At 43.6% G+C, this 27,261-nt stretch overlaps 1 protein-coding gene across 2 annotated transcripts in view; it reads right to left on the bottom strand.

Moving 5' to 3' along the window:
• Positions 1-27,261, bottom strand: part of lama1 (laminin, alpha 1) — a 35,941-nt gene that overhangs the window by 2,637 nt on the left and 6,043 nt on the right. The window contains exons 4-56 of one of the 2 annotated variants that reach the window (XM_028965131.1): positions 23,426-23,668; positions 22,521-22,700; positions 22,129-22,218; positions 20,833-20,950; positions 20,219-20,397; positions 19,553-19,658; positions 19,207-19,364; positions 18,477-18,617; positions 18,191-18,346; positions 16,989-17,090; positions 16,158-16,372; positions 15,942-16,053; positions 15,694-15,804; positions 14,916-15,043; positions 14,612-14,698; positions 14,267-14,478; positions 13,709-13,815; positions 12,566-12,743; positions 11,931-12,067; positions 11,614-11,847; positions 10,949-11,092; positions 10,018-10,197; positions 9,753-9,938; positions 9,439-9,566; positions 9,216-9,336; positions 8,886-9,026; positions 8,661-8,779; positions 8,427-8,513; positions 8,145-8,338; positions 7,911-8,044; positions 7,362-7,460; positions 7,104-7,215; positions 6,844-7,000; positions 6,262-6,472; positions 5,791-5,907; positions 5,337-5,509; positions 5,134-5,257; positions 4,941-5,034; positions 4,714-4,830; positions 4,291-4,473; positions 3,961-4,115; positions 3,599-3,742; positions 3,370-3,503; positions 3,124-3,271; positions 2,914-3,038; positions 2,686-2,836; positions 2,433-2,577; positions 2,209-2,350; positions 1,982-2,096; positions 1,705-1,872; positions 1,427-1,578; positions 683-868; positions 166-352 (exon numbers count right to left, since the gene is read on the bottom strand). In XM_028965131.1, coding sequence (XP_028820964.1) covers positions 166-352; positions 683-868; positions 1,427-1,578; positions 1,705-1,872; positions 1,982-2,096; positions 2,209-2,350; positions 2,433-2,577; positions 2,686-2,836; positions 2,914-3,038; positions 3,124-3,271; positions 3,370-3,503; positions 3,599-3,742; positions 3,961-4,115; positions 4,291-4,473; positions 4,714-4,830; positions 4,941-5,034; positions 5,134-5,257; positions 5,337-5,509; positions 5,791-5,907; positions 6,262-6,472; positions 6,844-7,000; positions 7,104-7,215; positions 7,362-7,460; positions 7,911-8,044; positions 8,145-8,338; positions 8,427-8,513; positions 8,661-8,779; positions 8,886-9,026; positions 9,216-9,336; positions 9,439-9,566; positions 9,753-9,938; positions 10,018-10,197; positions 10,949-11,092; positions 11,614-11,847; positions 11,931-12,067; positions 12,566-12,743; positions 13,709-13,815; positions 14,267-14,478; positions 14,612-14,698; positions 14,916-15,043; positions 15,694-15,804; positions 15,942-16,053; positions 16,158-16,372; positions 16,989-17,090; positions 18,191-18,346; positions 18,477-18,617; positions 19,207-19,364; positions 19,553-19,658; positions 20,219-20,397; positions 20,833-20,950; positions 22,129-22,218; positions 22,521-22,700; positions 23,426-23,668 — 7,767 coding nt within the window. Of the gene's footprint in view, positions 1-165; positions 353-682; positions 869-1,426; positions 1,579-1,704; positions 1,873-1,981; positions 2,097-2,208; positions 2,351-2,432; positions 2,578-2,685; positions 2,837-2,913; positions 3,039-3,123; positions 3,272-3,369; positions 3,504-3,598; positions 3,743-3,960; positions 4,116-4,290; positions 4,474-4,713; positions 4,831-4,940; positions 5,035-5,133; positions 5,258-5,336; positions 5,510-5,790; positions 5,908-6,261; positions 6,473-6,843; positions 7,001-7,103; positions 7,216-7,361; positions 7,461-7,910; positions 8,045-8,144; positions 8,339-8,426; positions 8,514-8,660; positions 8,780-8,885; positions 9,027-9,215; positions 9,337-9,438; positions 9,567-9,752; positions 9,939-10,017; positions 10,198-10,948; positions 11,093-11,613; positions 11,848-11,930; positions 12,068-12,565; positions 12,744-13,708; positions 13,816-14,266; positions 14,479-14,611; positions 14,699-14,915; positions 15,044-15,693; positions 15,805-15,941; positions 16,054-16,157; positions 16,373-16,988; positions 17,091-18,190; positions 18,347-18,476; positions 18,618-19,206; positions 19,365-19,552; positions 19,659-20,218; positions 20,398-20,832; positions 20,951-22,128; positions 22,219-22,520; positions 22,701-23,040; positions 23,399-23,425; positions 23,669-27,261 lie in introns of those variants that run through there. The other variant, XM_028965132.1, reaches the window with a different exon arrangement.

Genomic DNA, 27,261 nt, shown 5'->3' on the forward strand with positions numbered 1-27,261 from the left:
CCAAATTAGGCCATGACAAAGACAGGCACACAATCAATATAAAACAAGGAGCCAAGGGGAGCCAAGTATCACAGAATATACACAGTTGAAAACTGCTGTTTTCAAACCCATCATGCATATTATCTGCAACGGATTCATTCCATATATGCCATTAAGTGTCCTTACAGAGGTGGACCCTGGGGTAACTGCTTCTGTAGGTTGTGCTTCAGGAAGTTGGGTGGGTGCAGCCGTGGTCTCATCCTCTTGGTCTCCACCTTCATCTGGCAGGACCACTCTCTTTGGTCTTTCCTCTAACAGACAGCTGTCCATGTCCACGCCCTGGTAACTCACAGCACTGGACAGATCCAGCAGCCTGGGGAATGTACATCACGTATTAATCTATAGATGCGAACCATAATTATAATAAAATAATATATAAGCATTCACAGTAACCACCCATAAGTAACATATGTCTGCAATGATTAATGGTTGTAGACTAATAAAATTGAAGACCATTAAAGTCAACCTTTCACCCAAAGCCCCGCAGGATATTTAAGAAATAATGTATAATCGTGGATGTTGCTATAAAAAATATCCAATAGTTGCCGAGCCCTGCACTTCATACTCAAAAGTAAAAGCACATACACATTTAAAACCTGATAGTACTTCCGCCTCATCTGTATTTTTGGTGTCCATTACTCACTTGGCTTCCAGGACAATGTTGCTGATGCAGCCGTAGAAAGAGTTGGTGGTTGACAGCACACTGCTGCCCTCTCCTGGTGGAACTCCACCCATGTAGAACTGTCCCAGGGTGAGAGAGCCTTTATCGGCTGAGGAGCCCAGCCTCACTGACGCCTGGTGGTCCTCGTCTACCAATATGTTCATTGTCCTGGCAAATGTTGGCAAATGTTGAATATTTACATTTACTGCATTTATCAGACGCCCTTATAAAAGTCATTGTCATTATGATGCACAGCACATAGTGACACAATGAAATTTAACCATCATCCTTAGTGAGCAGTGGGCAGCCATGACAGGCACCTGGGGAGCAGTGTGTGGGTACGGTGCTTTGCTCAGTGGCACCTCAGTGGCACCTTGGCGGACCAGGATTCAAACCGGAAACCTTTTGATTACGGGGCCGCTTCCTTAACCGCTAGGCTAGTACTGCCCCACTACCACTCCCAATTATCCAGACAACTTATCAAGGACCTGGGTGTTCTGGTTCATAGACGAGGGTGTTACCCACTAGGCTACTACCACTATAATTACTCACAAAGTGTAACATTTGTGTAAAAACTCATATATTGGCACATAGGTGCATTTACACTGTACTGGCACAGTAATACAGTAAGCATTTTTGTACAATAAACATTCTATTAAGAGCCTTGCTGGAAATATTTCTCATTGCCATGGTGAGGCAGTTAACAACACACACAGAGACACACACCTCTTGTTTCTCTGTAGTACAAGCGAATGCTCTAGTCCATCACCGAAAGTTCCTTTCTGTGACTTGATGACAGCTTTGTGGACACTCCCACCCTCTGCCATGTTAACATGAACCTCCAGCTTACCTGAAACCAACATGACAGCCAAGAAAGGCTTCAGAGAAAGAGAGTGAGTTAAAGAGTGAGAGAGAGAGATTGATTACATACACCCATAATTACAAGGATTTAAAAGTGTTTATCACAAGCCAAATCAAGCCTGTGACTTTGCCTCTTTGTTTACCTGGTGTGTTTGCCTTCGCATACGATTCGCTGACTTGGCGAAACCAACGAGGATGATGCCAGAGTCATTTTTAGTGGAGAAGGTGGCCATGAGCTCAGTTTGGGGGCTGAGCGTCATGGGGGGCAGCTGCAGGTAACCTCCACCCAGGATGGAGGCACTTCGGATGGGCTTAAGCACACAGAATCAGATTGACATTACAATGAGCAGTCAGGTCACACACTAAAAGAAACAGAACTGCTTTTAAATTTGGGCTCAAGAGCAAAATATCTCCTTTTACCTTTACAACACAACCTTTCTTCACACCATATGAGTCTCTTAGAAGGTCAAAGTTGGTTCGAGCAATCTCCATGTTTTTGATGCATCCAACAAACGAATGTGCAACCACTTGTCTCCTGTAAATACATTTGACTGGTAGTTATTAGGCCGGTAGTTATTAGCATTATGATCAGGAAATCAGGATAATTCCAGTTTTTGGAAACATTCGGCAAATGTACTTCGACATACCTGATTGGCCTTGACTTGGGGAGGCCACCGATGTAAATGGGATCAAGGTCAGAGCGGTTGAGGTCAGAAGCAAGACCCGGAGACTCTGCCTCTATGGTCTCCCGCTCCAAGGGATTGTCTGCAGCCATCACAGCTAAGTAACCTTTGAAAGCAACACATGCATTTTTAATACACATTTTAGATGTACCTCAGTGTAGCCTGAAAAGTCAAAAGCAATCACCAACCTTTGCGTTTATTTCTCTGGATGGCAATTTTGTACCAGATTCCTGTGTTGTAAGCTTTGGTAGAAGTCATGGTGAGGGGTCCTGATCCCAACTCAAAGGTTACACGCACTTTCCCCTCCACCAGCTCAATTGACAAAAAGTCTCTCTACACAGAAAAAAAAATCATTAATATATCATGAATAGTCATGTATTCATTAGCCATTAACCAAAAACTGTTAACCAAATCCATGAAAGTGATGTGAACTTTTATTACCGTGCCATTGGAAGCCAGGTATAGAAGCAGCCCATTGGGTGCCAGGGTCTTGAAGAGCATGATTATGCTTGTGGCTGTGGGGCGCAGTGACTTCTCCACCACGGAGTACCCACTGCCGTCAAAATTGAAAGAGGTCTCTTCTGCCTGAGGGCTAAAAAGAAACGAAATTGGTCGTCTGCAAACATCATAGTAAAATGTTGCAATTTTGCAGGCGTGACGAGAAACTACCTCATGAAGCAGCCGCGACACTGCCCCTCCCTTTCGGCAAAGTTCCACAGCCCAATGTTCTTCTCGTTCAGTGATGCCTCGCCCATGCAGCCTTTAAAGTCGGTCATCTTCACCGCTGAGGATTTCTGTGGGACGTTTATGAGAGGATCAATGGATTTACAACTAGACCCAGAGGGACACCAAAAACAAAGAATTGGCTATTTGTTGTACCTTGACCTGCCCGCTAAGACCACCAACAAACATCCAGGTGGTTTTGTTGATGTCCAGGACTGTGGAGGACCCAGGTGCTGTGGCCTTTACTGCCGGCATTGGAGCAGAGTCCAGCTGGTGCACAGCCAAGGACGCTTGCTTTCCGAACCTGATCAGGACAACATCCAACGTCAATGATACATGTTATGTTCTGCGAATGCAAAAGGACAGTGCAGCTGGTACATCACATTAAACTGTCAAACATACCGAGTGGCATTAATCCAGTGCCATTTATTGTTGTTTATGGCAACATCAGGATACTCCAGTTTTGTGTGTCCTGATCCAGTGTCCCACAGGAAGGCCACCTTCCCGCGATGCATCTCCAAGGCCATGAAGTCAACCTAACAAAAGACAAGGAACCGAATAGGCAGGGAGCTCAAAGATCACAAACAACTGTATGATCGATCAAAAAAAAACAAAAACACGTCATACTTACAGTTGAGCTGCTGCCCATGTAGAAAAGCAGGTTGTCAGGTTCGCTAGTCTTCACTGTCAGTGTTATTGTGTTGACATTGCTGGAGGAGATCTCAGGCCGGTATGCCCTCACGCAGTCTCGATCTGCAGACACAGCTACTTTGATCTGCAGCGAGCAGAGATGGAAACTGCTCTCAGTTTTGGCATACACATTTTTAAAATGTTGACATAAGATGATATAATGATGTAAAATGAATAAGTGTATTCAGGCAAATTAATCAAACGGCAATTGAAGGACATTTCTCTGGCAACCGAGGGCAACAAAATTAATTAAAATTAAGATCAGGAAAGACTGTAACTATTAAGATGATTCAGCGTACTGACCGAGGCGGCCTGTTTCCGAGCCTGGCTGATCATTTCTTTGATCTCAGACAGATTCCTACTCAAATTCTCCCCCAGAATTCTAAGAGGCTTCATCCTGTCAAAGAGCTGCTCCGTTCTCATCTCCACCTCCTTCAGTTTGGATTCAGCAGCTTTAGCTATAGGCATAAAATAGGTGTGGTAGAGATTTAAAACAGTTTGAAGTCATATCTGATCAAGGTTATTTGTCTGTGTATGTTCAAGGTAATATCACAACTGTGTTCCGTATTACAGTGAAGCTCTTCACTAATCATGTATAAACAGTAAAGAAATGGAACAGAAAAAGAAACTCACCTGTTTCCACTGAATCACTGACCATCTCATTGGTGCTCAAGGCAGTGCTATTGGCTTCAGAAACAGCCGAGGATGACTGGTGCAGTTGGAGCTGGAGGTTGTCCAGGCGCTCTAGTGCTCTCAGGAGAGAAGCATTTACTCTCTCCACCTGTGCTTTGGCCTCATGAACCACCTCTCTGCTGCCTTAGGACATAGACAAAAAGAATGTAAAGACACAGTACACACTTTCATAAGAAAGATTAATTCAACAAGATGAATTTTGTTTGAGACCACTTTAGTTCCATTCGGATGTGAGGTCTTTCCAAAAACGACAATAAGGTCACCTTCAGCCAGTTGCATTCATTTGGTTTAGAACAACAAGCCCCGTGTCAGTTGTTAAAGATTCAGGTGCCAAACCGCACGTAATGGAGTGAAGATACAAACCATTGGGCAAGTTGCGGAGAATGACAGATGGTTGTGGGAATACTTGGCTGAAGTTGCGCATGTTGGCTCTGACCAAGCCCAGTCTGTCTGTCACCTGAGTGATATTCACCAAAAGGCCTGAAAACCCAGCAAAACAAACAAGACACAGAACAATCAGCATCATTTATCATGCTGCACCAGTGTCTTTGTCCTCTAAAAGCTTGCTTTTATTTAATGCAATCACACACCAGCAGAATGGTTGCGCAGTGGGAGGCTCTGAGCCAGGATCTCTGAGCTACGCTGCAGAGCTTTTGTCCCCAAGTCAGACAGTGCATCCTCAGCCTGCAGATACAAAATAAAATTACATAAAGGTGATTTTCAATCATCAGTTATTTATTTTAAGTCTGTGTTGAGATCCTTTGGTCTGATTGGTTGACTCACCTGGCTGAGTACAGAGACAGCCGCTTGATCGGCTCCCTGTGCTAATTCATCAGCTGACTGGATGTCCCTCATGATATTACTATTTTGTCCGGTGGCATTCAGTGACAGTGATGTAAGCAAAGAGCTGTAAAGATTCAGGATGTATTAAACCTGTTCCAAGGGACAAAGAGATCACACACACACACACACACACACACACACACCTGTTGGGAAACTGGATCTCCATGCTCTTTTCCATCAAGGCACGGGCTTGGTCCTCTGCCCTGTAGACCAACTGTAGAGCTTCTTTCTCGGTCAGCTCCATCACCAGAGTGTCTACATGCATCCTGAGAGTCGGGTACAGCCGCTCCAGGTCATCCTGTGTTTCCTCCAGCCTCTACCCAACACACAACCATAAACTATGAGCTCACCACACACTCCCTCTGGCCTACATACCAGCCATCCTTCCGTTCCTTTTACCAATAAATCCAAGGTATATTCTATATCAATGAACCTAGAATAATACAAATGCCAACATTTTCAAAACTACAGATCAGATTCAACCAGTCTGTATAGGATTAATCTTTAATAAGCGTGGTTAATTAACTTAAACATTCCAATAACATTGAGAAAACCCAGTGCAGTGTATTTTGTAAGGTTTAAGTCTGTGTGACTCACAGCTGTGACATTGTCCAGGTTTTCAGCAATACTAAAAGCATCATGCATGGCATCTTGAGCCTCCTGCATCAGTGTGTCCACCTCTTCATTCAAGACACTCACATTATCCTTCAGGATCTGTAGACACAAGAAAAATCACTCTGCTCTTCATTAAACCAAATCTGTTAAGATTTGAGGTCACAAATGTAGTGGCATGGCCTCAAAATGGAGCTTTCACTGCAGAAAAATGATCATCAGCATGTGTGATAAATTGTAGGGTGGTAGTATCCTAGTGGGTAACACACTCACCTATGAACCAGAAGACCCAGGTTCAACCCCCACTTACTACCATTGTGCCCCTGAGCAAGACACTAAACTCTAATTTGCTCCAGGGGACTACTGATTGTAAGTCACTCTGGATAAGGGTGTCTGATAAATACTGTAAATGAAAAATGTAAATGTAAATTGATACATTAGGAATGGGAGACTCACAGTGAACTGGCTCAGGTTGGCATTGAAGGAGCTGAGCTGGTGAAGGGTGTGGCTGTTGTGATCCTTCGCGTTGTTGAGGAGCGCTTGAGTTTTCTCAAGCTGATGAGTGTGTTTGGATAGTACAGCAGTGATTGTCTCAATAAGTGATTCTGTGGCATTCTGAGACTGCTCAAACTCCGTCTGCACCTTCAGAAGAAGGCCCTTGGCCTCACTGAACATTAACCAAACACAAACACATACTTATGCATTATTACTTATGCATAAGTAACAATATTTAGATTAAATGTATATAACCCATTATTGACCTGTAGAGCAAATATGAATAAGACTGAGATCAAATCAGTTAATGAGAGACACAGATTAAACCTAATCTTACACAAAATGTTCCTAAAAACACAAAATTGATGACTCAGTACATGTTAAGCATTAAAATAAAGTTATTATTAATAGGACACGTTATATTACATAATATTTTAATCCAGGTACCATCTGAACTCAGATATTATTTTCTATTAGACTATGTCTCCGTGAGGCTGCACAATTGATTTTCTGGTGTGAACACCCAGTAAACTGAAAACTGACCTCATCTCCTGGTCAACAACAGTTTTGCCATAGGTGATATTGATGTTTCTGATCTTCTCAAGCATGGATGTCAGTTCCTCCAGCACAGCGGTTCTGTTTGTCGTGTCCATCTCCCCCTTCACAGTCCCATTTAGAAGGTCTGCCTCCTGGTCTAGTGCTGATTCAATCAGAACCAATTAATTCATTTGACTGATCAATTACCACTTCATTTCTTGTTGAGACTTAATCTACACCTGGATGAAAAAGCAATGTTTGTGTACCCCGGATCGCAGAATGGGTCCTGTTGATTAAGTCCAGCAGCTGATTTCCCAGAGAAATGCTATCTTCAGCTGATTTCACCATTGCTTCTGCAAACCCAGACACATCATGCGCCTACAAAAGAAGAACAATGCTTCAGGGTGACGTTCAACCGATGGTTAGGCAAAATATTTTGCATTTATCTAAGATGCATGAAGGACATGTATCTTTGCTGTATCTGTATTATGGCTTGGTGAGGAAGGGTCATGGTTGGTGCTCACCTTCTGCTGCAAGATGCTGACTGCAGTTGTGCAGTTTGCCATGTTCTCTTCTGTGCTGTTCAGACGACGGATTGGGCCATTCTTCAGTGTCAGGAGAGTCTGTGAAAAAAGCTGTGTGTTGTGAGGTGTTCATAACCCCTTAACAGACACCAAGTGTCTTCCAAGTAGTTACAGCATTAATAGCATATAGTTACAGGATAATAAAGAGGAGTAGTCTATAGTCCTGATCCCTGCAAGTTTTAAGAACAAAAAAACAATAGAACCACTCAGGAGTACTGAATAAAGTCAGGACAGTCAGTGATTAATCTTGACAGCGCACCTGGCAACATTGACAACTCTCAGCATTGATCAGAGTACCGAAAGAATGGCTGTCCAAGGACTGCCATTACAACCTGTGGTGCAGGTCTATTTAACTGGTTTAAAAAGGAAGCAATACATTCCAACAACAGTAACAGTATGATGGGAGGTCCTACATTAGAACATAGATAATTTGCCACGACAACCAAAATTGGACAGGTTTTGTTGCAGTTCAAAGGTCAAACTTCTAACCTGGACTTCTTTCTCCAAGGACACCAGCACACTGTACGGTGCCAGAATGACCCCAGTGAGGTTCACAGCATTAATAGAACCTTCAAGAGCCCACACATCATCCAGCAAAGCTCCTGTGCACTCGTCATCGCAAGCTTAATTCAGAGGGGAACAATGCAAAGCAGTCGGTTAAAAAAACGGATCTGGGATTTTGTGATTCGTGTTAAGTGAAATCGGGGTGTTTGAGATACTCACACACGCACTGCTCTTCTATCAGAACGTGTCTGGCCTCACACTCATCACACGTGTGTCCAGTAACCCCCACCTTACATTCACACTTCCCTGTCAGAGAGTCACACACTTGGTGGAGGGACCCAGTGCCGCTGCACTGACAGGGCTCACATCGACCGCCAGGCTCAGAGGGGTTTCCATAGTAACCTACTGCGCACCTGAAAGTGAGGGACAGGTGAGCAAGAAGGTGTGGGTTGTTTCTAGCTCATACACATTATTTTATACAGGCGCTGCTCTGGTTCTTACCTCTCGCAGTATCGGCCCTCGTAGCCTGGCTTGCAGGCATCGCAGCGGTAATCGCCCACCCCATCCGACACACATGATGTGCTGAAGCTAAAAGGCCAAGACAAACACATACATTTTCATAAATATTTCTTCAATATTAGCAACATCAACATTCGTTTCTTTAAATACTGTACAGTTATAGATCAAAATTATACACCATAATAAACTGACGGAGGTTCGAGGTCAGCATGTTACCTGTTGCTCTGAAGTGGGCAGGCGCACAGTGAGCAATCGTTGATAGACCCCTTCACTTTCCCATAATAGCCTTGGACACAAACATTACAGTATTCCCCTGCAGTGTTATGCTGGCAGCCCTGGTTAGGAATTAAAAATGATGATTTAATCACTCGTTTTGATTGTTTGTTCTATCAGAGATTATTTAAGACATTCAAAGACATATTCTAAAGGAATCATTATTACCAGGCATTTCCCATTGTCCAGGTCACAGGCCAGGCTGTGGTTGTTGCACTGGCAGGGTACACAGGGCTGGATGAGAGGCCGGTTCTTGCCCTTCATGTTCAGTTCAGACAGGGGCTGCCTAAAGTAGCCTGGGGCACACTCCTGAAACAGAACCAAAGGATCGTGGGTGGGGATGTCCAAAGGACCTAAAAGTGTAGCCACACCTAGTCCTGTTATAATGTACGGTACTGAATGTTTTCAGTGAGAATGCTAAAAATGTTACATATTACATATGTGAAAACTGTAGGAAGATCCAGTAGTCAGCTTTAAAAACATGGATGAAATGTGTACCTGGCAGGACAGGCCGGCATACCCAGGTGGGCATTCACAGCTCTCAACCAACTGTGCAGCCCCCCGGTCACCAGAAACTTCGTCTGCCTCAATGGCCGTTTCCATGGTGATGTTCGTGATCCTAAATAATACCAGATCATTGGTGTTAAACACTAAATCAGAAAATCACTGATACCTCAGATTATATTCAAAAAGAGGAACCGGAAAGAGAAGGTGGTCTCACCTGCTCTGCTGCAGGTCTGTGCCGTAAGAGGCTTTAATGAGGACATATTCAACGTTGCTCAGGACGGACATGAAGTCTGAGTGGCTCACAGCTTTCTCCGACACGGAATTGAAGTATTTCCACTGGTGCTGTTGAACAACAGAGTAATTAATAATACATTTTCCACAGACTGTCTAATTCGTGGATATTCAGATACAGTCCTGGAGGCCAGGATATCAGATTTACCATTACTTTTAATCCATTAACATGACTAAAGAAAAAAATACCTGAATAGCTTCAACTCATATTTTATAAAGAGATAAACAATAACTCACCTCTGTCAGGGGAACCTCTTGATGGGTCACAAAGCCATTCTTGGGAGCAGGCATGTCAATAAAAATGACAGATTTCTTCAGGTGTCCTCCTCGTATCAAGACCTGAGGCTCAAAGTTGACCAGGCCTTCTCCATCCAGGGCAAAGAAGTTGACAACATAGGAGAGCTTCCCTCCATATGACAACAGCTATAAACCAAAAGAAAGAGGGAAAATGTCAGACATCAGGGGTTAGAGCTCAAAAAATGAAATTCAGATGTCTCTTTACCTTGTTGCCCTGGAAATGTTTGGGCAATCTCCAGTAATGTGGTCCAGCCAGGGAAGAGCTCTGTACCAGACTCGGGTCCAGCAGCATCTCGGATCCCTGCGCGAAGACACCATCCAGTGTGCCCTGCAGGTTACTCTGGCTAACCACATGGAGGCGCTCCGGTTCTGGCCCTAGTGTAATCTGACAAAGGAGGAGAATTTCAGATGGAACTCAACATCACAAAGGCAGTGTATGCTAACATCCAGAGCTGTCTAACTCCTGATCGATCTACTGATGTTGAAGAATAAAGAGTCATTAAACACAGAGGGAGGTAGGAAAATAGCAAATTATTTCTGCGTATTGCAGAATATTTCACATACTCTGAGAATATTACACCGGGGGAAAAATCCTACTGAGACTGACTGCATAATAACATTTTCATCAGGGTCATCTTCTGATCTCTTGTCTATGTGCTGGCCTTCACTCGTCTATGCTAAGCGGATAAAACCTATGTCCTTGAGATGGACAGACACAGCTGTGTCCCCTGAGCACCAAGACCTCAACAGATGGTTCTGTTTAGGGCTGAAGCACCCCATCTGTATTGCAGCCAGCTGGGTCTCACTGTCAAATGGACCATAATACGATCTTTTACACTTTTGTACACATTCAAATGTATTTAGGCAGTTTTTGACAGTTAAAATGTAAAACGGTATTCATCTTTACAGCTAATGTAAGGTGTGAATAAGCAGGTGCTGTGAATAGTTTATGAGCTGCCCAGATATGATTTAAGGGAAACCGACATAGGATGAATTATTGAAAACACTGATGAATGGCTGGGTGATAACAACATAAAATGTTGTTTGTGAGCGCCCTCCTACAGTGTGCAACACTTCTGAATAGATACAATGGTATCCTTTGTATTCTGAGCAGTGAAGAATGAGTCTTTACTCACCGGCACTCTGATCAGCCCACCAAGCTCTTCACATTCGGAGGAAACTCCAAAGCAGAAGCAGGCACTGCACCCAGCGGGGTTGTGCACGGACAAGCCGAAGGTCCCTCTCTTACACTCATCACACCCTCTACCCCCAACATTGTCCTGTCAACCAGAAAAAAAACATTACTTTCCCTATGAATCAAAATCAATTATTACATTTCCTTTTTCCCTATCTATTATGAAGCAAGCTCTTAATGATCAATGTTGCTTTTAATGCAACATAAGGAAGCCCCACTTAAGGCCTTCCTCTTTAGAGAATACTTAGACTAACTTGTCAATTTCTTGTAGTCTGACTTATTGAAGGAAAAAATACAACAGGGTGAATAAAATGATTGTGTTCATGGTTTGAGTCCTAGTGAATACTTCATTGATGGTAACATGAAAGCATGTTGTAAGTCGCTCTGGATAAGGGCATCTGCCAAATGCCATAAATGTAAATCTATTTCCATTTTACATTTACAGCATTTATCCAGAGCGACTTACAATCAGTAGTTACAGGGACAGTCCCCCAGGACTGTCTTGCTCAGGGACACAATGGTAGTAAGTGGGTTTGAACCTGTGACTTTGGTTTTTGGACTTTTGGTTTATAGGCTCTGAGCTGAGAAGGTCAGGTCAGCAGATACCTTACAGACGCAGCTGCCCTGGTCCTCGCAGCCACACAGGCCCAGCTGCTCGTCACAGAACTCCTCTCGTGTGCCGTTGGGGTTACAGTCGCAGGCGGTGCACTCTGGGAAGTTCCTGAAGCCCAGGGCACAGTGGTCACACTTCTGCCCATCGAAGGCTGGTGCACACGAGCACTGGCCACTCGCCAAGTCACACTGTGTGGAGGTGACCCCAGCCACACTGCAGTTACATGGCTAACAAGAGAGGGAGAAAAGAGTGAACTCATATACAGCCTGTAAAAAACTATATTAAAAAGGTGTTTATGTGTGTGTACTACCTTGCAGCCTGTTGCCCCATCATGACCCCAGTGGTCTTCCTCACAGAGCTCACATTTCTCCCCTTTAGTGTGTGGGGGGCAGATACACACCCCTGTATCTGGGTCACAGTTGCCATGGGTGTGTTCACAGTCACAAGCTGATGATGCAGAATTAAATGATTAGTCCTTGGTCAGCAAGGCTCAAATATACAGAGGCATGATGCATCCAAATAACTCTGCTCTGTTGTTTTTAATTAATTTTATGAAGTAAAATGTACCTTAAAATGCTGTGAACAGCTCCCAATTAGCTTATTTAGGAGCTTGGTACAGCAGCATGTCAAACACACACACACACACACACACACACACACACACACACTCTTGGCCGTGCGGAGGTGTCCTCTTTTGTATTTGCTTAAATCTAGGCTTCATGCGTTTAACATAATGCATCTGGAATGCATTTGGGCTGGTTATGTTTTTCCAAGGAAATATCTCTCACTAATTCAGAAAAACGGCACAATTTTATGTCATCAATTCAGAAAAATACAGAGCAGATTTTTTTTCGCACATGCATTAAACTTCTGTACAAAAATAAATCACTCTTACGTTTGACTAAAGAAAAAATAAACCAGACATACCATAAGAATGCATCTTACCTGTGCAGCCATTCTTCTGGAAGTTGTAGTAACCCTTATCACAGTGGTCACACTTGTCTCCTGTCACTCCAGCAACGCACTGGCATCGGCCCTCTTCGTCACATGCAGTAGAAGTTGAACCCGACTGACTGCAGTTGCATGCGATGCAGTGATCTCGACTAAGGCTGTGGAATCCCACCTGAGAGGAACACGAGAGGTTTTTGGAAGGGGGTATGCTAGTCACCTGTCAACCTGTCTGCATTTGGACATTTAATTTTAATTTCTATCAAAATGAAGCTGGTCATTAATCATGTATTCATGTTTTTCCTGATTTATAGCAGGAAGGTGCTTGGCTGCTGTTGTGTGTTATTATTTTTTTTGTATGTATTTTTTTTTTTTATCAGAAATGTGTTCAAAAGGGGTGAAATAAGTGAATGTGAACCTCTGGAGGCATCTAATCTCTAATTAAAGCATGACAAATCAATTCAGTCCAGGTTCATTCAAAATGGCTTTCATCTGGATGTTTGTCTGCAAGGCTTCACTCCAAGAAACTTTCTTGAATCAGCCAATACAACCAGTGTCCCTAAAGCAGGAGTATGGCCACTCGGAGGGTCATTAATTACAACCCAAATCACTGTCCAAATAGGACATTTATTCAGATGCTACAGCTGAGTCTGTCGTCCATCTTTATTATGTCACTTTGCCAAATGTGGTGGTACTTAGTCCAACAGAGCCCCCACTGGAGCTGCCGACAGGCTGTGCTGGTGGTGGTGTCACCTGGCACCTTTACCCAAGTCCTGGGCATCTGACACCATGCTTAAGGAACATCTGCGTCCCCTTATCTCCTCTATCTCCATCCAATTGGCCTGATAACAGCCTACCACTTCCTTCATTCATCAGTCCCTTCCGCCACCCACCCAAGTGTGAAAACACAATATGACCATGTTAATGGATGGCAAAAACATTCAGCAGCCCAGTTTCACCCACCAGCTGGTGTCCGCTGGAACGTGGAAGTGGGAAAAAACTTGGGCTATGGGGAAAAATGGAATAGGGAGATGGGAATCCTTTCCAAAAAATGACTCAGCACAGGGATGAATGTGGCTGAGATGATGGATGAAAACATAATACCCATGAACGAATGAATACTCCCAAGACCAAACATACCTCACAGCGATCACACTTTTCTCCAACCACATGAGGCTTGCAGACACACTGGCCCGTTGCAATGTCACAAATGCTAGAACTGGAGCCGTTCCCATGGCAACCACAAGCTATGACAAGAGTAAAATCAGAAAATATAGTTTGACATTTTCAAAGAAGTAACAAAGAAGTTAAAAAAGTTGCAAAGGCTAAAAAACATTTTCAAAGAATAACCAAGAAGTTAAAGAAAAGTTGCAAAGGTTAAAAAGCAACGATGTCACTGAATTCTGCCGGTTTGTCAGTGACCACTAGGTGTCAGTACAAAATCTCAAAGTCGAACACTAACAAGGATTCTACCAACGGACCCCATTGCTGTGTCCTGCGCTGGTCAGGTTATATCTAAGCCACTGTAACGACATAATGGGCTTTTAGACTAATTACATAACCAGTGGGTAATGCTGGCATACCAAAGATATTTACTTTCAGACCATAAATCACTCCTACCACCATGACTGATTTTGATTTAGGTTCTAACAGAATGTAAGTGAGAACGATAGGCTGTTTAATTCTATTTGTCCTTACCCTGGCAGTTTTTGGCAGTGATGGCATCGCCATAGTAACCATCCTGGCACCTCTCGCAGTGGGGGCCAGAGGTGTAGCCCATGCACTTCAGACACTCGCCACTGTTGGGGTCGCAGTGGCCGGGCTCCAGCGTGTCTACGTTTCCGTTACACTCACACAGGACACAGCCCTCACCTGGGATGCTGGGGTTGCCGTGGTAACCCTGGCCACACCTACAGAGTGCAGTTCAAATAGGTAAGATGTAAATGTGTACAGTGCAGTGAGGATTTGGGCTTTATGAGCACCCAGATTTCCCCCGACTGAATACCAATGGTAGCAAGGGGAGGTCAGAAGCAGTGATTGTACCTCTCACACTTTTGTCCTGTGTACCCCTGTTGGCACTGGTCACATGTCATCTCTCCAGAACTTTCCAAGGAACACGTTGGACTAAAACTGAAGAGTAGAAAGTGTTCTTTTAGTAGAGGGCATAACATGGGATCAGATTTTTTAACATGGCTCCGGCCCGCCAGAGAGGGATATAAAGCAGATTCCCAGCGTAAAAATAAAGCACATCGCTGCCATGAGAGATGTGCCAGGCTGTAAAACCCCTAATTGAGTTAAAACCCCCAGAGAAAGTTAAGGACGAATCGAGCACTGGTAGAACACTCACTTGTTCGACGCCACTGTCAGCGGGCAGGCGCATCTCTGGCAGTCCTCTGCGGTGCCCTCCGAGGGGTCGCCATAGAAACCGGGCAGACATTGGTCACAGTGGGGCCCTGTGGTGTTGTGTTTACAGCCCTGAGGATTCAGCAGATCAAGTTCAGCCAAACCGCAGACTTGCAACACACACATACATACCCATTAACATAGTAATACATCAGAAAATGGGTAATGACTTGAGATTCATCTGCAGAATATATTATTTTATATGTCTAAAAAGTGCTGCAATTTACATTCACAGGCTACAAAAAAATGCAATAATGGTATATTTAGCAAAAAGCGCTTTATTCTTCTTCTTGACAGAAGGGGTGGGGCCAATACAATAATTTTAAAACCACTTCCAAATTGTATTTTTACATAAATAAAAAATGAAGCCATTTTTCACATTATTTCATCCATCTATAAATTTTCTGCACCCACTAATCTATGTTAAACAAAGTTTCTCCCTGCAATATCAGAATTTCATTTCCAATTTCAGATATTTTCACCCCACAATGACCTTCAAGCCTCTATCATCCAGCCTGACATAAATGGAGCAGGTGCTTTTAACCAAACATGCTGAGAAAAGCGATCGCCTTCATTCAGCACCATACAGCATGAGCTTCTCATCTGTGCTTCTAATTAGCACGGTGTTTATCTCCCTAAACCCCAACTGCTCCACGGGTGCCGTTTTCAGATTGATTTCAAAGACTGAATGTTTGTGCCCAGTTACGTCAGACGAAACTTACCAAACACATGCCGTTGATGTCGCACTCTGTGGCATGGTCGTTGCACTCGCACTGCAGACAGTTACCACCAAACAGGATCCCTCCAACGCGGTAGAACCCAGAGATGCAATACTACAAATGATAAAGAGTCACATAACAAGCATTCAGCAGCAGTGTGGTAGGAGCTGAATCCTTAGTTTGCTCACACGTTTTTGACCCATTAATGTGATCTTAATAATTGTATTTAAATTCATTTCACATGAGCCCACCTCACAGGAAGTGCCAGAGTAGCCCCAGGGGCACTCGCACTGCTCCACAGCCTTTGCCTGCAGATGTGTTGTGGAGTCTGGGTTGGCCACATCCAGAGAGACCGTACTGAGCCTACAGAATCCATAAAAAGAAAATGAAACTTTTCTAAATCTGTATTACTATATTAATGAACGATAAGCTATATTAAATCATTTATAAGCTCTGGAGTTTCTGACCTCAGTGCTCCTTCAGCACTGGTATTGAGGTAAGACCTGATCCTCAGGCCAGCTACGTCAGCCAGCACCATCATGAGCTCGTCCTTCTGGATGTGCCGGCCCGTGTGCAGGTCCACGAAGCTGTGTGGCACCATCGCCACGGAAACACTCTGTTCGTTCAGTGGAGTCAGGACCAAGTGGTGGGATGGCGACTGTCGAAGACTCCTGCCATTCCCCTGAGGAAGCAGAGAAGGAGCAGAACAACACCAGATTTAGCAGATTTTAGCTTAAAACATTCCAAATAATTATCAACAGTTGCAACAATGTGTCAAAGAAACACATGTATTTATGTTAGCATTCCAACAAGCCAGCAGCGGCCTGCTACGCCTCGTAATACCACTGTGCACCTAACAAGGCAATAGCGAGTTTACAGGCGCCTGGCGAGCAGTGCGTGGGGACGGTGCTTTGCTCAGTGGCACCTCAGTTCAGATCGGGATTCGAACCGGCAACCTTCCGATTAACCGCAAGGCCACCACTGCTCCAAAATTACATAAGTCATTTTGCAAGGTAAAACTGTGTAGAAAATATAGACACATATGAAAATATAGACACATATGCTGTAGTTACCAGTTATGCACCAGTTTTATTTTTGTCTTGGTCTCCTATCTCCCCCTTGATGGTGGTTTGTACACGAGACAGTAGTTCTTTTCTGGCGAATTTTGAAAGAAAAAAAGACTCCCCATACTGCACCCTATATAATAGAGTATAAATGCGGCGGCTGGCCAAATTTGACGTATTGCACCTTTAAGGACCGTGAAGCTTTATTAATACAAACCTGATCATTCAGCTTACCTCAATGATAAAATCAAAATGAGACAGAAGAAACTTGTCCACGTTCTCCATCGAGACGTCGTATGCCACGCTATACTTGAGGAAGCCTCCGTATGAGGTCACCTACACAGCAGGCAAAAAGTTCACTTAGGTCTCCAAAACAAAATGCATATTACGTAGTGGATCAACTGAACTCATGTATGTTACCATAAATTGCACTTTTAAATTAAAACAACAGCTTCAAGCAATCTTTTGTTCACCCCATGCTGCACAGCATTGATTATGGGGATTAATGGAAATGGGGGAGAGGCTTTTCCTCTTATAATTGCTTCCTCCAACACATTTGCCCTTTAAATATTACTGCAATAGCGGGAATAATTACACAATTTCATTTCATTAATCACCTGGGGGTGAGCAGCATGAATATTAGGGCAGGACCCGACAAGTTTCACCTAATTATTTTTTAATGTTCTGGCGAGTGGCGCCCTGACCGGGTCTAATTACACGGCCCTCTGTGTTAAGAAGGAAAGGAAAAGAATCGGACAGAAAAAGAAGGATGATGCGAGGAGCGAGGGGCAGAGGGCACGAGGGATTCTGGGAAGAATGAGGGAATGAAAATGAGTGTGAGAGAAGGAGAGTATGTTCCCAAGGGAGAACACAGCCAGTTAAGGGCCCCCTCCCACTAACCAGCCGAAATCAATTTCTCTGGTGCTAATACACGCTGTTCATTACAGCGACTGACAGCTCACTTATTGCAGCGCACTGCACGCTCTCTGTGGGAAATGCTGACACTTGAAGTGTGAGTCGGGTATGCAGTCCACTTTCAGCACGGTACTTTTATTTGCTTACATTTTTTAAAGGTGTTTCAAATGTCCCATTTAAAGAGAACATATTCCTTGTCCGAAGGGAGCAAAAAAAAATAAAATAAAATTTGCTCAGATTTATTTCGGACAGTTCCATTCTATGTGGTTTCTGAAACAAACCTTATAATAAGTATCGAATCAGATTTGTGCCAAAATTTTGAAACAAGAATTTCCTAATATCAAACAAAAATACGACGTTGAAATGTAAAATAAGAGGCTGGAATTTTGACAACATACGTTTTTGCTTACATCTTGCTCTTTTTCTTTTTCGCTTGTGAGACGTTCTGTTATGCTGCTCGTTTTTACAGTTTCACTGCACACATTTGATTTCAATCTCATACATAATAAAACAAAGCCTACTTTGTTTCCCAGGAAAGTGTCTGTTGCTGCCCATGTTGACAGGATGTGGTAGGATGAGACGTTGCCGGGGATGATGAGGTTGTCCTCGACCAGCGGGGCGGAGTAGACCGAGTTGCTGTGAGTGACGGGGGAGAGCCAGCTGTCCTTGTGCTCCACCTGACCACAGACAGAACCCCAAAATGGGTGGGTTTACCTTTTCTGACCCAAACTCAAACAGAATCCCTTTACTGTAAACTTTTAGATTACTGAGGCTACTGAATTAAAGATGGGTGTGTGTATGTGTTACCTGAGAGGTGGACCAAGTCGAGCTCTCACACACGTCAGACACACCAAAGCAGAAACACTCGGTGCAGCCTTCTGGGTTGCTGGCCTGCAAGTTGTAAAAGCCCCTCTTGCACAGGTCACAGTTGGCACCCATCACGTTAGCCTGAGAACAGAGAATTTATCTAAGTAACTTTAAAGAATCCTAAATAGTGTTCATCACAGAGTAATATTGTAATTATATCCTGACACTATTAATGTGTAAATATGGGTGCAGGCATACGAATGAAGTGTATTATATTATATAATTATCACTTATATTCAAGGTAGAAATTGATATTTCAGCTATGAGTTACTGAAATAATCTAGTAAAGAAACAGACTCAGCCCAGAAAACACGCTCTGAGCGGCTCTGTCAGCATGCCTTCCTCATTTCGACCAGAATACTGAATTAAACTTTTGATTAAACTTGTGATTAGACCTGTAATTTTATTTATATTAAAAGTCAGTTTACATATTTTTGCACAAAAAAAGTTTGTTTGTCCTTATATACAGGCATAGGTCCATAATAATATTAATAACGATAATTATAATAATATTAATTCTATCTATCTATAGTAATAATAGCTATCTATGCAAATGTGCATGCATGCAGCAGGGGTGGGGGGTTTGGTTGGGGGTGGTCCTTTATGCAGTCTGACATGACTGGTCCCCAGGACAAATAACTTTATGAGAAACGCTGATCTAGAACATTACCTTGCAGATGCACTCGGTGCAGGGGTCGATATTGAGGCTGCCCTCCAGGCTGCACTCGCAGAAGGTGCACAGGGGGAAGTCTCTGTAGCCGAAAGCGCAACGGTCGCAGCGCTCCCCCGCAAAGCCCTCCTTACACAGACACTGTCCTGGGTTCAGGCCTGAGTAGGAACAGTGGAGGCCAACACAAGGTCATCTGACCGAGGCATTTACACTTATATAACATGCATTTAAGAATATGCGTATCCCTTCTAGTAGTATTAGCCAAAAGTAGCTTGGTATTAATTATGATCATTTCATCAAATGAAACTTGGCAGAATGGCAGAAGGCAGAAGCAAGGCAGCCTCACCCCTCTCTGGCTGGGCGTGGTTATCATCCCTGATGCAGGCAGGGCTGAGTGATCCACGCATATCGCAGTTGCAGTCCACACACGGGCTTTCGGAATATGGAGAAACCTGCACATAGCATAATGCATTTTACTGAATAATCGCTCACACACACACACACACACACACACACACACAAACACACACACACACACACACACACACACACACACACACACACACACACACACAGCCAGTGTAGATACCAGAGGTTTCAGAACATTCATTGCAGCAATAAAGTAAATCTAAGCAAGTTGGGAAGGTCTGTGTAATTAAAGTAAGCAATTTGTGCGTATTGAAAGGGAATCTCAATAATTTCCCACTAAGACGCCTCATTTAAAATTTAAAACCATCTGAATTATTAATGCCTTTTTTATTTGTATAAAATATTGTTCACCCATAACAGACCAGAGAGAACGTAGGGTTTATGTCAGTGGTATATAAATTTTACAGTAATCAGCAAGGAATCATAAATGTGAAAATCGAAGGCAGTAATTCCAACTGGGCCATTACTACGGTAACAGGAGGATTCAGGGCCATCTCCTCCACTCACACACACGCATACGCACACACACAATAAACCCACTCAGGGAAGCCATCTATCAAGTATCTGTGTGGGGCCACGGTACCTTGTGAGGTCTGAAGAAGCCATCGGCGCAGGTCTCACAGTTAACCCCCGCAGTGTTTTGCGTGCAGTTGATGCACACGCCGCCTCCCACATACTGGCCGTGAACGTTCATGCTCCTTCTCTGCTCGGCCACCGTCCGGTTGTAGTAGCAGTCCCCTGCTTTGCTGTGACAGTTGCATTCTATTGTACAAATTCGGAGTCAGATTAGCCGAATGCACACAGTGAACGTGACAAAGTGACTGTGTCTGTCCATCTGTCTACAGTCTCTATCTACACTTTCTGATGCCTTTATCAATAATTACACCATAAATAACACTTCAGATGAAAAATGTGGGTAGTTTTCAGCAAACATGAAACTTTTATTCAACATCCCAAATTCTAACCCTGACCCCAAATTGACATTGTTGAGTTTAATGTTACAGTATTGGTAAATAAGGCAGACGTCCTGAGTGGCTCTCAGCCAATTTGTTTTGGAATGTATGGATTCCTTGTGTGGAGTATTTGGGATTTAATAGGATATACCTCACATGCCAGCTCATTCTCTGGTCATTTAGAACACTTTCAAAATGAGATGTTTAAGTTGTGTCAAATGGTGGACAAGACGCTCCTGCTTACTCTCGCAAGTGTTTCCAGCAGAGATGGTTCCTGGTTGCCACGGCTGCTGGTGGTAGCCAGGGCAACACTCATTGCAGCTCTCCCCGCATGTATTGTGCTCACATTTGCACTGCAGCATCTGAGGGGACAAAGAGGGAGGCCAGTGAGACTCAGAGGGGACGTCCACTAGAACACGTGCACAGTCTCTCTCTCACCCTCAAACACTCACACACACAAAGTCTTGTAGCACATTCATTTACATTACTGGGGAAGAAAAGCTCTCTGAACATGTGAACTGAGGTTTGTGTGTGAGCTCAGGCTCATGTGTGAGGCTGTAGAAAGAGTTTTTTTAGTTAGTTTTTTAAAGTTAAACCTGGGTGGGTTATACCACTATCTGTCCTTGGGGGAGATCATAGTTGTTGTTTTTTTGTAAGATTTCTAGATTAATTATCAATTATGGAGGTGTGTCTTTTTCTATTTAGAGGGGTTCAGTAGCTGCTTCCATTTCTCTAAAAGAAGCCAACGCTTTTACTTTCAAAAGGGGCACAGTTACATAAAGAAAGCAAAGTAAATTATTTAAGGCCTTGAGGACATTTAAGTCTCTGAAGTATTAAAGGGCGCCTAGTCAAATAATCAGCCATTAGACTCTGATTGAAAGATTTGTTGTCAGCTGTTCAGACACACACAGTAGTTTTTTTTACAGCACACTCTGCTTGAGGGTTGTGAAGAAAGGCAGGATACTGAAATGCTGGGGGGGCTGGGGGATTATAAGTTCTTGATTGATGATCACGATAAAATTCAGCTTGATCTCGGTGATCAGCTTTCATGATTGTGATAAAAATGGCAAAAATTTGCACATATTGCCTGTATATTTCCATTACTTTTAAATCTCCCGGACGTTCTGAGAGCCTTACACAAAAATTATAAAGTGCATTTGACCTCTGGTCAGACTACAGGTTTTGAAAGTTTTTGCAGGTTGGGATGTTGCAGCTGCTGAGGTGCAGTAAAACAGAAGCAACACTCGCAGTATCATGTCGCGTAATGCTTTCTATGTGAATCATAATTGTGTATATAGTTTCAGTATGGCAATAACAGAAAAAATGTGTTAAAAAGCAATAGAAATTGACATGGGAAACATTAGTGCACAGAAATAACACAATATAAACACTATATAACATAATAATGATAACAGCCCTAGAAGCACTCAGTTGTTCTGCTGAGAGGTGGACCCTGAATTTCAGACCCTCTGCGAGACGACACATATGTCTGGTTTAATCATAGTCATGAGGAAGTAGAGAGGACAAAAGGCTGTGTTACCCTGGTTTCAGGATCCAGGGGGCAGCTCTGGGCGTGGCCGTAGCAGATGCACATCCCGCCCACAGAGATGTCCTTGATGGAGTAATAATACTGAAGGAGAGCAACAACGGGCAGTTAAATGAGGAGCCGATGAAATATCACGTATCAGTTACAGACCACTCACTGCCAGGCATTAAATGCAGCACCCATCAGCTCACATAATAATGTGCAGTTTGCAGTGAAGAACCTAATTACATTTGACACACTGTCCAGCACCGCGGCGAGATGTTAATTAAAAATCATCCTGTTCCCATTTCCCAGCTCGCGTCTTTATTCTCAACGTGTCAGACAAACACAACAAACAGAATGCAGAAGAGGCAGATAAAAACACGAGGGCTTTGGTTAAAACGTACGCGGCGTGTGACAATCGGGTCGACGTCCTTGGGGTCGCGGTAGCTGAGGGTCATGAGGTCAGCGTTGAGAGTGCGGATCCTTTGCAGCCGCAGGCGAATGTAGCGGGCAGAGGTGAACTCTAGCAGCTCAGGGGTCAGGTCGTCTGCGCTGGGCCTGCCGTTGATCAGAGACGTGTGGATCTGACACACAGAGAGTGAAAAAGATTAATAGACATACCGAATAATGATGCTTAGAATTGAAAAACATTCATATTCACATTCTAATTCCATATAGATACTGCATTAATTGTATGTGGATACTGATGCTGGAATATTCAATGCTGATTCCTGGAGTGGTATGGGGTTGTGGGGTGAGTCTGTATTGGTAGATTCCAATTTAAATTCAAATACAAAAATTAAATAAAAAAATATGAAATTATGTCATATAAATTAGTTTCAGGCAAGGTTATAAATTATTTTGAGCTATTTTTCATCTATGGAAATGACCACTTCACTACTTGTTATGCATCTACACACTCACATTCCTGCAGCTTTTCTAGCCTTTGCTGTGGCACACTGGGCACAGGCTGGGCATACTGGAACACTATTGTTCATTGTGTGGGCCTGAGTCACTTCGTCTGTGCTGAGCCAGGGCACAGGAAACGTGTTCTTTTATCTTGCTCGCTCTTCCTCCATTCAGCGGAGCTATCCTGTTCATCCACACACAACATCCTCCAAAACAACAGACCAACCGGCAAATATGGGCACCTGCTAGACTAAAGTAACCCAAACTGAAGAGGAACAATGATATGAAGATGCAAACTGGCTTTGACCCGCATGTGAAGGTCATGATAAAGTCAGTTTGCTTCTCACTACTTCCCAGAGCCAATAGATATACGGCTTCTTTATTTAAAACTGGAGTTTACCTCTCCATGTTCCAGTGGTACCAGGCGAGAGTAGTAGGATGTGCAGATGACCTCGTCGTCCCTCTTATAGGTAGGTGGTCCCAGACGGGGTGTGATGTTGTAACGGGTCAGGCACTCTGTGTCACTAATGGCGTAGTACTGCCACGGTTCGAACTTCTTTCCGTCCAGAGAGCGCTCCAAGATCCAGTTTCCCGGGCGGGGAGAGTTGGCGGCTTTAATGATGATGTAGGCTACCTGGAATATCTATATAACACACAGGGGACGCTTGAACAAAGAAGCCAACAAAACCAATCCATGTCTCTTAAGAAACAATTTTAATCTCATTATTTGTGAGATCATCTGATATCTCTACAAATAGTAATGCCTTTGTAAAGTGTTAAATATGGCAATAGTTTACAAAAATGTTAGAGTTTAGTGAAGTGATGGTGATTGTTTTTGTCATTGTGATACACAGCATAACACACAGTGCACTTCTATGAAAGGAGCCCAGCGAGCAGTGTGTGGGGATGGTACATTGGGCACATTCTGGATTTTTCATACAAATACTATACTATACTATACCTGTAGTTGTGATATTATGTGGTATGGAACAATACTTGGCAACATAGAAAGCCCGGCAGTCAGTTGGACTGTCCCCCAACAACATGGTACAGCTAACAAGAGTCCTGGTGCATTGGAGATACTCGTCATTACCCAAACATTCCCACTCTTCCCTTTCCCACTTTCTCACAATAGCAGGTAGCTGACATTAACCCGTTGCCCCTGAACCCTGACCCTCGACCTCTGGATGAAATCAAATCCTGTCCTGACAACCACCCATAACAAACCCCCTTTCAACAGGCAGCCATCCCCCCAGCCATGACGGGAAAGTCCTCCATGGAGTCTGCTTTCCATTTGCCCACATTTCCCCTGCTGTCTTTCAATTTCTTTGTTTTGTGCTGAGACTTTTAACTAAACCACACTGCGCTGCGGGATCAGACATAATATAATTGGTATGGAGGCTCTCCTCCCCAACTGGGGAAGCCACTCTCTTATCCTGACCTCAGGAATGCACACGTGGCCTTAGTTTGCTAATTGTTTTCATACATAACACGTCACCTTCAAAGAGAGAGATTCTATTTCTTCCAGTAATTTGTCTATGGAGACAAAGTCCTTTGGCTGAAGTCTCATGTTTACCAGCGGCTTTGCAACAGAACACTGCCGTCAATATTTGCAGATCTGACTTCAGGCGCTGGAAAGGAGATAACCTTTGATACGGGACAAGACATCTCATTTGAATGCAATAATGAGAGTGCTGGGTGCAGTGGGTGGGACCAGGTACCGTGCACTTATCCTGACATGAGATCTGATGCCAAAGATCTTTCCGGCTTTCTTCCTACCCCACAGCTCCATGTGATTTATCTCACAAGGCATGTGGAGACAAATAAAAGTGCGCACTTAACTTCCAGATTCCAGCAAGCGTCTTCCAAAGCGTTTAACAGCTCTCAAATAAAAGTCTTAATTAGAGGTTGTCTCATTGTAGGTTTTTAATCGCCCAGGAGGGGAACACAAGTAAAACAGAACAAGCCATATATCTTCAGTAGCAACTCATTATATGTTAGAAAACACAAAAGTTTGTTGCTCTGCATACAACTGACCTTATGAACTTTAAGTCTGACCATGACTCAAAGCAATAAAGTTAAAATTCTTATGTATGCATGTATGTAAATTTGTATGTAAATTATTTTACAACAAAAAATAGGTAATTACAATAAGTAGTAATTACAGCTCAAGAGTCTGGTCAATCTGTTGTTTCAAGAGTTCTCTGATACAAGTTGAAAAGCATATACCCAAAACTTAAAAAAAAATGATACTATAAGTTTACAATTCTAACATCAATATTTAAATGTTTAGAAAATCACTATACTATGAAACCGGTAATTCACTAGTTCCATGCCTAATACGATAATATCTTATCCTAAACATTTACTTCCGCTAATTACATGTTTAGTTCTCTGAGCAATGAGAATATTTTACTCTGTAAAATCTACATTTATTAAAAATCTACTGGCAAAAGACTACTAACAATATTTTAGTTCCCTAATTCAGACCCTCGTTGAATGAAGCTTATGAATTTTCAAATATCTGAATATTTCCTGTCAACTCTTGTGCAGGAGAAACAACTGAAGAGGGGGTCATACATGAAATTCATATTGTTATTGCACTGTTATAAATCTTAGGTTTATCTTTACAGGTTGTGTCATTGGAATTAAGCTCATAAAGTCCGCTGACCACCATTGGAAATACTACGTACATGGAAATTAACATTAATTATGTTATTATGAATCCTGGAAGCAAAACTATACTCTTAATGTTCAGGTTAGATGGATCACAAAGGTCTTTGGTGGCACTGTGGTGATGAAGCGTTTTTAATAGAGGAGGAAGTTTGAGGAATTACCTTTCCAGGTCAGGCCTTCTGTCACAGCCTCAGCCCTTCATCAAATTAACAGTGTTGGGCCAAACAAACGGAATAGGTGAAAGCCATTTGGGGTCTCTCTTCTTGTATGGCACCCCCAGCTAGGCAGAGTGTGACAGACTCAGAGGAAACCCTGAGCAAACACGAGCTCTCCTGTCCAAACACCTTTTGACTGCCCAGCTGTGTTGGGCCTAACTGGCCCCCCGGAGCTTCTGTTTTATTAAAAAAAGGTTAAAAGCTTTCTCATGTTGTAAAGCCCAACTCTTAGTCAACCCTTCGGTGGAGTATTTTGGTAGTCGAGTATTTGTTCTGCAAGTATACAGTTAAAATAGAATATTCTCATAATGCGAAAAAGTGGGCTGTTTGTGTTGTTCTTTAGCCTGGTTCCAGGACCCCTGTCCATAATGTGGCCTCCCCTGAGGTCACCCCTGTTGTGTCCTGTCCTGCTTTGTCCTTGTTCCATCCCCCCCGTGCCTGAACCAGACAAAGGACTGACTCATCCCAGTCCCCCAGACAGAAGAGTCCTGCGGTGAAACGCGCGTCTTTTTAATGTGGCTCGCAGCGTGGATTTCACAGTTACCACGTCTAGAACGTCTCCTGCGGGCCCAGATGGCTGCAAGGCGCCAAGGCGAGGAGCTCCCACAGCCGTGGGACCTGAGTCACTGCATTACAATTCCACATTCACTTCACTCGCCGCTGCACGATCAAACCACCTTCCTGAAGCATTCGCCACACCCTCCCCCGTCCCACGGCTTTACGCTTCATACCCTCGGCGTGAGCAGGTGGGTCTGCGTGGCGCCTCCACGGCTGCGGAACCGCTGGACTACCTCCACCTCCCCTTCTCCCTCCCCTGTTGAGAGTCACGACTTTTGCTCCATGTAATTCAAATTTTCTCTGTCCACCCCCTACAATGTGATGTTTGTGTATATGTATGATTGGGTATGGTCTTTTCGCTGGTACTTGTGAGTGGGGCAGTGGTGGCTTAGTGGTTAAGGAAGGGGCCCCGTAATCAGAAGGTTGCCGGTTCGAATCCCAATCCACTGAGGTGCCACTGAGCAAAGCACCGTCCCCACACACTGCTCCCCGGGCGCCTGTCACTGCTCACTCAGGGTGATGGGATAAATGCAGAGGACAAATTTCACTGTGTGCTGTGCTGCTGTGACAATCACTTCACAAAAAAGACTAGTGACATGGCTTATTGCAGCAGCACTAAAGAGATGTTCTTCACTGAAACACAATGAAAATTAATTTAGGAGAGTCTGTAAGAAAGAATGAAGACGTGGCCTGGGGGATAGAGATCGAGGACGGGTGTTAGTTTAGTGTAATTTGGCAATTTGTTCCCGCAGGCTAATCCTCCCTTCGGCAAAACCGGTGTGACCCC

This window comes from Denticeps clupeoides, chromosome 2 (genome assembly GCF_900700375.1).
Source record: "Denticeps clupeoides chromosome 2, fDenClu1.1, whole genome shotgun sequence".
NCBI lineage: Eukaryota > Metazoa > Chordata > Actinopteri > Clupeiformes > Denticipitidae > Denticeps > Denticeps clupeoides.